This window comes from Octodon degus, unplaced genomic scaffold (assembly GCF_000260255.1).
Source record: "Octodon degus isolate 3935 unplaced genomic scaffold, OctDeg1.0 scaffold00016, whole genome shotgun sequence".
Lineage (NCBI taxonomy): Eukaryota > Metazoa > Chordata > Mammalia > Rodentia > Octodontidae > Octodon > Octodon degus.
In genome coordinates this window covers 24,591,024-24,600,882 of record NW_004524592.1, presented here as the reverse complement: position 1 = coordinate 24,600,882, position 9,859 = coordinate 24,591,024, and the positions used below count along the sequence as shown (strand labels likewise).

Here is a 9,859-nt window from a genome sequence, read left to right as displayed (position 1 = left end):
ATTCTCTCAGGCTTTCACAGAGAGCACATTGGCCAAGCAATGGCCGTGACTCATCCACATGGGTGACACTGACAAAGGATCTACAATCTGAGGTACAGGTTCTCAGGATAAATCCTGAGGGGATTTGACTGACCTTATCAGATCCAAAAGCTATACCTCTTGTTACATAGGTCTTGCTTTATCTTGGTCTTAACCATCTGGCAGAAAAGTATAAAAATGAAGTACAAGAAATAAAGCCATGTTGTTATATTGAGCTGTAGGCAACTCAGGTCAACAACTTCTGACATTGCTAGTCAAGTGGAAGACCTAGTACTATTATGGACTACTTGACTATTTTGGAATATTTTGTTGAGTTCACATACCTATAATATTTAAATGATGGCACTAAACAAGAAAAGGGGATATAGATGAATGACCATTTTGTATCTGTTAGGATAGATATATTGCTACATTCTCTTAATTCAAGGAATGGAGGAATTTGTTCTAATTGTGTTTGTAAATAGGATATCATGTCTGCATCTTGTACAACAAATAACCACTAGGAAGCAGTATGTAATGTGTTAATTATTGGAACTGTCCTGCCAATTTGATTTGAAACTGTCTTATTGCTATTTCTCAATAAAATCATGGAAAAAAAAAGCCACGGCTCAGAACATTAGTTTGAGATTTTTATTGAAATGTTCAGATGAGGTACTCTTCACACTGGAAGTGAATGTAAGTTACAGAGGAGAGAACATTTGAATTTAAAGCAAATCTGGAACACAAATGATATATCTCAGTAATTATGAGATGTGTCAATTTTTCAGATTTCTGAAATGGGATTATATCATATAACTGCTGGTGTGTCATAGTCTATCCTGCTCTATGTTTTCTTTCCTTGTGGTATATAAAATTATGATGTCCTCTATTCAATGCATAATGGTACTTAGGCTTCCAAATAATATCACAGAGGCTCCTGGCTGTCCCTCATAGTGACAGGTTTTCCTTTTAGCTGGGAGACAGCATAAGCCAGAGACTGTCACCTGCTCCCTCGGTTCCACCGAATGCTGTGTGAGCAGAAGTGAGTGGCTTCTGCTTTCTGTTTATTAAGGAGAAAGCATGGCTCCCTTCCTTCTTACTTCTCTTACTTATCCTTCCATATATTTTTCTTTCCTTCTCTAGTCTCTTCCCTCTGTCCTTCATTCACTTCCCACTGGATGGCACATTTGATAGTGGTCACTTTCATCCAGGAGATGGTGCCAAATGCTGAGGGTGGAGAATCAGGAGGAGCACACCTGGGTAGGGTATGGTGAAGCCACTACGCTACAGCTGGGCTGCCATGTAGACTCTGACGTGCTGAACTAGACACCTGTTTAAGTCACTTGGGTGCCTCTGCACAGAATGTGAACACCTTCTATCAAATATTGGATGACATAGGGAGCAGAGCAGTGCTGCTGGCTGGATGACATAGCTGAGCAGAGCTGTGCTGCTGGCTGTTATGGCCACTGTGTTCCTGTTTTATTTTCTGGGAGTAAATTATTGCCACTTTCTGCAATGGGTTGAACTCTGGTCCATTTTAACACATGCATATGGACACATATACATACTTGTGAGCACTTACACACACAACTCACCTAAATAACCCCTGCTTAGGACTGTCTATTCTGTGTGATGAAGGACCAATTTTCAGCACAAGTGGCATTTCTTGATAGTATTAAATCTGCCTTGTCAGCCAAATTCCTCTGGCTTTATGTCATAGAGTGCTGAAGATACACGATTAGGTTTCACTGTGAAGAAAATTCTTTTAGCAATGCATGTACTATCAAGTTCCTTGCATGGGTACCCAGCGTTTGGGCTATGAGATTTATGAATATGCCTTGCAGCAAAGATTAATGGAAATGTGATCATTGGGATGTGCCGTCCTGGATGACATAGCTGAGCAGAGCTGTGCTGCTGGCTGTTGCAGCCACTGTGTTCCTTCGCCAGCCACGTTCCTGGTTCTTCATATCTGAGGAGACGGGACAGTGAGCAGGCCTGTGGGCTTGATCTTGTTGATGCCCCCGTCTAGAATACAGACCCTCGGGTATTTCATCTTCACAAGATGTGCTGCAAACTGAGGGAAATGGCAAGAGTTATAGAGGGTGCACAAGAGAGTTTTCCAGTCCATTTTTCTCAGGCTATGCAAGACAAAACCATTTTGATGTTACCTCTACAGTCAATTTTGTATAAATGTTATTACTTGGGTCATAAATCAATCTGGTTGGATAATAAAAAACTTTAAGCTATGGGATAAATGTGTCTCTTTAGTTCTCTTGTGTTTTTTTTTTTTTTTTTTTGGATAGACAATAGATATAGATGGCAAATAACAGAAATTCAGTTTATGAGGATGTATGGAAATAAATTTTTTCTACCTTTGTTCCTTGTGTCTATCTTCAAGGTTGTTGCTATTACTAGTTTTTTGTAAGCTACAAGAGTCAATCTTAGATCTAAATTGAAAAATTTTTGATATTAACAGTCAAATTACTAGTTATACAATTCTATGTGTCACAGAGAGGGTTCATCCTCTGGTTGTAGCAGTGTTTTGCAACAACCATAATAGACTAAATTTCAAGGTCTGATCCAAGGTGTCTCTTGGGTGCTGCACACACCAGGACTTCATGAACATTATGTTGATGTGTGCATGTCCCCAACCCGTCCCATAGCTTCTTCTCCAGGTTCCACTACCTTTCTTGCTCCTTTTGCTGGATGATGCCCAGCTCTGAATGGCCTGTCATTCCCCAGACATCATCCTGCCCAAGTGGGCTGAACCTTGGTGTAGGTCACCTTCTGATGAGAACATACTCAATTTCTACCAATTCCTACTCCCCTTCCTATGTATCCCCTTAACTGCTGATATGCTATTTATATTCTTGCTACTCCCTTAAGAGTAAGTCTCCATTGGGACTCTTGCTTCTCAGCCCTTTAAGTGTCTTGTGTGAACCTCAGTCCTTGGCCCTACCAAGTTTATTTAAGTTACCCATGGAAGAGCTTACCTTTCCTCCCCAAGAGCTAATACTCTTGTATTTCTTTTTATTCCTAGTGCCTGGCACATGGTCAGGGTTCCATACATGTTGGCTAAATTGAACAAAGCTATTACAAATGACCGTTAAAATGGGAAAAAACTATGAAGGAAAGTTTTTCTTTGGTTCTTGGGCTATTCTGCCTGTTCCTTTCCTGGAGAGTGCCCTATCTCTCTTCTTTGGGTATGCTTCCAAGTTCTTTTTCATTACACTATGGAAAGCTAATCTCAGATCCTTTGTGAGAAATGACTATTTCTCCTTTTTGGGTTACTCTAATAAGCTCTCAAAACAGAAGTGTAAACTTTAGGATTTAAATGAACTAGCTGAGTAGCTTAGTCAGGATAAGTTCAAAGCCATAGTCCCTGAGACTGTGCTTTATTTGGACTCAGGATTTGTGTCTGTTACTGTGTAATGAACCTACTGCCTTTATACTGAGCTACCTAACCAACCTTTAAGCATTTTTTTCCTTGGTTTAGAGACATGGTTTAAGTCACTAAGCTGCCTTGTCTAGGCTTGAATTGGTGATTCTCCTGCCTCAGCATTCTATAATGCTAGGGTTACAGGTATGCACCACAAGGTCACCTAGGAATATGTATTGTGAAAACACTCCACAGATGATTTTAGACAGTCCATGGCCAATATTTAGAAAACTAGCTGTTGTATCAGGTGGAACACATGTGGATGGACTGGGATCCTATGGATCTTCCAAACAAGTAACACAAGTGGATCTCGGCACAGGCAGTCCTCCTACCCACAATCCTCTGCAGTAACCTGAGACTCAAAAGGTGCTCATAGGGGCTGGGGAGATGGCTCAGTGGAGTAAACGCTTCCCTGGCAAGCGCAAGGGTCTAAGTTCAATTCCCGGTTCTGGGAAAAAAAAAAAAAAAAAAAAAAAAAGGTGCTCATACTCCAACTCCTGTGTTGGTTTCAAACTCCTAGACTGGATCCTTAATCATAATGAATGTTGGAGAGGAGTCATGCTCCTGCGCTCTGAAGGGTGTCACATACACTAGGGGACCTGGATTTCACTCATGCTTTGCCTTGAATCCCAGTGCTTTGGATTGGAGGCCCCAGCTTTACTCACCCTTCATGTATAGGCAGGTCCAGGCAGTGCATGTGGTCTCTGCAACCATATCATTATGGAAACACCCTTGCTGCCTTTTTTCACGTGCAGTGGTACGATTCCCATTAGGCAAAGCTTCTTAGATAAATAGTATATTACTCAAAGGGCCTTGTGGGTAAGCAGTCTCAGTTTTCAGTACTTTTAAAACATCATGGATTCAGAAAATGAGTAAGGAAGGATTTCCCGCACATTTCACTAATCTTTCTCAACTCTGCTGTAGAGCTGGAATGTTTCCTACTGTTATTGTAAGAAGGAACCTAATGACTAGGCTGCTGCTGAGCTGGAAAATAGGAATGGCTCACAGGCATAACAGCAATTGGGGATAATCAAGTTGCTGCTGTGTGGGCAGTCTAAGATTAAAATGGAGAATAGGGAGATGGCAAATGTTTAAATGCCTTGTAAAGAAGCAAAACTGTGCTTAAAAGGAAAAAGTGCCTGTTGAATTTCATGCAGGATTGTGAAGTCTTCATGGAATTTGTTTGCTGGTCCAATTGTGCATGTTACATAGTGGAACATGACTGCGTCTTTCCCACTCCAACGATGGAATGGTTCTTTTCCTCCATCTGTGCAGGCGTTCGGTCATTCAATCAATAATTCACAGAACGCAGGCTTGGTAATGGGCAACCTTCCAGCTTTTGAGTGCTGACATCTCAGTGGAGGCAAGTGCAGTGGATGATGAGCATGAAACGATATGGGTATTACACAAGCAGGAGTGCAGGGTACTCAGCAGTTCAGAGTTTCTGGATTTAACAGGGGTTGGGGGCTACTCCCCCTCCATTTTCCCCCTGTTCTTTTTTCAGTATTGATTCCAGAAGAGAATTGGAATGAGTACATGTTGAAGGGATTGGAATTTGGGGAGTGGGATCTAGAGGGTATGGGCTGAACATGGAAATAACGAAGTAGAATTACTGAGAGAGGGCAGGGGAGATAGCTTAGTGGACTAAGCGCCTGTCTGGAAAGCACAAAGACCCTGGTTTGATCCCCAGCACTACATGCCATGCAGGCCCTGCCCTGGGCTCGCTGAGCTGGCCATTGAGTCCAGGAGTGGTGGTGCACACCTGTAATCCCAGCACCAGGAGGCTGAAAACAGGAGGATCACTATGAGTCTGAGTTGTGTGGTGAGACCGTATACCAAATACACTTTAAAAAAAAAAAAAAAGGAAAGAAAAAGAATGACTGCATGAGAGCCCTGGCACAGGAGCAGGCCATCACAGTGCAGCAGTGGCTGCGGAGTCATTCTCACCCGGGTGCCTTTAGAAAGTGCAGTATGCAGGTCCATGCCAGAGTATGAGGAGTTTCTTAGGATGGAGCTCTGACCTCAATGACTAATGTGTAGCCAGTATTAGGCATCATTTAACTAGATAACGGGATTCATTTGCAGGTCAGCTTGGTCTGGGACCTGAAGTGGGCATTTTTACAGGCACAGGACCTGTGACTGTGCACTGTGAAGTGCCAGCCTGACCTGAGTAAGAACCATCTAGTGGATCAGGCAAGCTCGGTATGACTGACTGGCTGCGAACTGCAGAATGAAAGGGAAAGAAGGAAGCTTGCCACTTTCTTCTGCAAGGATGCCCCAGTCTCTACTACTGCCTTTCAGTGTTCCAGCTCCTCAGTCTCCCACTGTGGACACTTGGGTTTTCCCCAGACTCACAGCAGGCTGTAGTGCTCTGGGACACAGATGACTATTTTGTATTATCGCACCTGTAGTCTAGCAGCTATGCAGATTGTTCTGCTTCTGATCTGTATGCCAACTAGTAAGTCCTTTGTATAAGCATACATATATTTAATATTAAATCTGTTCAAGGGAACCCTAACATAGAGTCCTTTGGGATGGCAAATCATTTTGCACAAGAGAAGACAGCTATATGTATAGGGCTGGGGTTTGCTAGGCCAATGTCTAGGGTTAGAGAAAGCAGTTCTTTAAGCTGCACAACCAGCTGTGACCTATTGATTAGGGCAACATCCCTGTGGATTTGCAGGATGTGGTGCTTGGGATATCAACTGGGGACTCCCAGACTGTATTTGGTGCCAGCAGCAGGCAGAGAGGACAAAGCTCTTATTTTGCTGTCGTTCCTCTCATGAATAGGATCTGGTCCTGGTACTCATCTCCAGGGCTGAAAGTAGATACCTCAAACTTCAAACCTGCATTAGGACAGCAGGCTCTTGTGGGGCTACTCTGCCTTGTTTTTACTTTTTATCTTACATTGCTATACCACAGTCTTTCTTGGACTGAAAGACTGGCAGAGGAAGTCAAGTTCTGTGCAGCAGGACAGTAAGTGAAGCCAATGGGATTTTTGAGCAAGCAGAGTGGTTCAGTTTAAATAAGGCCAAGACTTAAATAAAAGAGCCTTGGGTAAGGTTCTCGAGATGCAGAGGAAAAAAAAAAAAGAGAGAGAAGCAGATAATAGGACTGCATCGGTTTTTAACTGGGCTTCTAGGACACAGGTTAGGAAAAACTCATGGTTGCAACAGAAAGCTAAAGAACTGAAGTTCTGTAACACTGAGTGGAGGAACACATGGTGGGCCAGTGAAGTTTCTTGCTTTGAGTATTGTGAGTGTAAGTTTCTGCTGCAGACTAGACAACTGGCATGGGCCAACTGATACTTGGTAAATCTTAAACAGAGAAATCTTTCCCTCTTTTATCTCTCTCTCTCCCTCCTTCCCTCCTTCCTTCTTTCCTTTTTTCCTTCCTTAATGTATTTGGTATAGGGTCTCACTATGCAGCCTGAACTCATAGTGACCTCCTGTTTTTAGCCTCCTCAGAGCTGGGATTACAGGTCTTGGTGGCTGGCTCAGCGCACCCAGGACAGGGCCGGCACGGCATGTGGTACCAAGCATCGAACCCTCATCCCTGTGCACTTAGTCCACTGAGCTATCTTGCCAGCACTATCTTTCCATTTCTTTCTCCATATGATGCTCCATTTGGGGGTATGGAAATGCTTCTTTGATCACGTATGGTACTGAACAAGGGCACTCGCGACTACCCTATAATGAGGAGCTGCACCAATTTGCTCCCCATTACATAACAGACGTGAGGCTGACTTTGTGCTTGTCTCATGAGCCCTACTGATTGTCTGGCATTCTAAAGCTGGTACGCTGTGTGGCTGTGGCTAGAGCTGAAGCTTCATGCAATGTACCAGTTTTTAAGAGTTTGGCCAGAGGAGTGTTTCTGAGGTAAGAAATAGAATTTAGGGTAATTTATTCCTTCATTTGGAGGACAGTGTGGTCTTGGGATAAATATGATGACATACTGACTTGTCCTGACTATAACAGATTTCTGGGGTAGTGGAACTGGTTGCTTAGTAGTCTCAATGAGAAACACAAGAAACACAGAAAACGAATGTATTTCAAATAGTTCTGAGGTGTCCAGGACTAAGGAGCCACATTTGGCAAAGGTGTCACTGCAGTGTGGGAAAGGACAAAAGACACACAGGGGACAGAGTGCAGGGCCATGTCCCCTTTCCTCAGGAGTCCGTATGGTGCTGGCTGACCAGCTCCAGGCTGAGCCCTAGGGAGGCCATGAGCCCATGCCCTCTTAAAGGTCTTACCTTATAATGGTGTGACAGAGGTGATTTCAATGTTAGACTTGGTGGGAAGAGACATGCAAATCATAGGTACTGGAATATGGCAATTATGCCACTATAAAAAGTGAGAGCTGCCAAGAATAGCCTTCGTATGGTGCTAGCTTTTGGATCCCATTTGTTTTACAGGTAACTATTCCAGTGCTGGCTGGGAGAATTTGTAGTATGGTGTACCTTAGTCTGTCCAGGAAGTGGGTTATCATAACCTTTTTTTAAAAAAATGTATTTGGTTGTTTCAGGGCCTCACTATACCACTAGGACTTGTGGTGATCTTCCTGCTTTCAGCCTCCCCAGCACTGGGATTATAGGCGTGCGCCACCACACCTGGACTCTGGCAGGCTCAGCCTGCCCTGGGTGTGGGGCTGGCACACCATGTGGTACCGCAGATCCAACCGTGGTCCCTGCGTTTGCCTAAGCTTGCCTAAACAGGCACTTTAATCCACTGAGCTATTTTGCTGGTCCCCTATTATAACCTTTCAACCACACTGTTTCTATTTTTTTTTTTTTTTTTTTTTGAGCCAATCTTCAGGATTAGGACATGTGAGTGTATAAAAACTGTCTTGTGCTATAAAAGGAGCTTTATAACTAACTATAGTGGCTAATTGTGTGTTTTAAAGTAGTCTGTCCCTACAGTTGCTACTTCCATATCATCTCTTCCCATTCCTTTTTCCATTTTTAAAAATAACAAATACGTAAGAATAGACAAGAATGGTATAATGTACCCCTCAGTTCTCAATGACCAGCTTCAGCATTTCTTGTAGTCAACTTACTTCACTCACTGTTCCCACATACTCCTGATCCTTTTACCATTTTGATGCAGACCCTAGACACTGTATCAGTTAATATATAAATATGTTTTTGAAATAAAGTAATTTAAAAATATACAATGATAGTATTATCACACCTGGAAAAAAATAGTACTCCCTTAATATAATCAAACATCCGGTTTCCAATTAACCTGTAGGTCCTAAATGTCCTCCATTCATTCCATCCATCCACCCACCTACCAACTCATCCATAGTTAAATTTACTGTATTTGAATCAAGATCCAAACAAAGCCACATGTGGGGACTGATAGGTACCTTGTAAGTCTCCCTGAATCTGTTTTTCTTTTCATTTCTTAGCATGAAGTCTATTCTCCCTCAAATTCTCTCCAATCAGATTTTTGTCACTATCCCCCTCCCAAAATGCCTTTATCAGGGCCAGCAATAATTTCCATATTGTCCTATTACTAAATACAATTTTTAGTATTCTTGGGAATTTGACTTGGCTCATCAGTATTGTTTGCTCATTTTCTCTACGAGGGTGTCTAGTCTTGGTTCTTCAAAGCATAACCAGAGTGTAAACACTTCACCACCTGCGCTACGCAATGCTAGCCGAGGTTAAAACAGAACAACAAGAAGAAAAAAAGCCTGCTGTTTTTACCTAGATTATTACCAACTGGCCTGCCTGGCTTCCCTCGCTGACCCTTGGGTTTGAGTCTCCTACAGTGAGACCAATCCTTTTAAAATACACATCAGTTGCAGATGATGTGACCTTTTCTTCTGAAAGCACTTTAGCAGCCCCTTGTTTTATTCTGAACGTAATTTCAAGTCTCTGAATTTCAGAGCCTTTCTCCACGCTCCGTTTTCAACCTCTCTGACCTCATCCCCTAGTCCAAGGCACCAACCACCCTTGTTTGGATCAGTGTGGTAACATCTCACTGCCTCTGTGTTCATCCCCATAGCAGTCGCACGGGCCTCGAGTTCACTGCTACCACTGAGCGCTCTGAAAAGCTCACCATCACTGTCCTATAAGCTTTCTCTACACAACAGCCAAAATGATGCCTTCAAAAAAACCCTGATAATCTAAACCCTTGGTCACACATCTTCTTGTGGCTTTTCCATCTCACTAGGAATAAGCCCTCTACTAATTACCCTGTAAAGAAAAGAAGTCACCACTTACTCTGCCTTACTTTTCATTTCTCTTCCCTTACTCTGCCTTACTTTTCATTTCAGCATGTACAGTTCCCTGATAAGACTTCAGGGGGCTGGGGAGATACAGCTCAGTGGAATAAGTGCTTGGCTGGCAAGCACAAGGTCCTGAGTTCAATCCCCGGCACCACCAAAAAAAAAAAA

At 42.9% G+C, this 9,859-nt stretch overlaps 1 protein-coding gene across 5 annotated transcripts in view; it reads right to left on the bottom strand.

Annotated features, from left to right (window-relative positions):
- Positions 1-661: 661 nt before the first annotated feature.
- The window catches only part of Tbck (TBC1 domain containing kinase), a 214,982-nt gene continuing 205,784 nt past the window's right edge, over positions 662-9,859 (bottom strand). For all 5 annotated transcript variants that reach the window (XM_023710021.1, XM_023710017.1, XM_004626700.3 and 2 more), the window contains one exon: positions 662-2,092. In XM_023710021.1, coding sequence (XP_023565789.1) covers positions 1,982-2,092 — 111 coding nt within the window. In that variant the 3' untranslated portion in view covers positions 662-1,981. The remainder of the gene's footprint in view (positions 2,093-9,859) is intronic.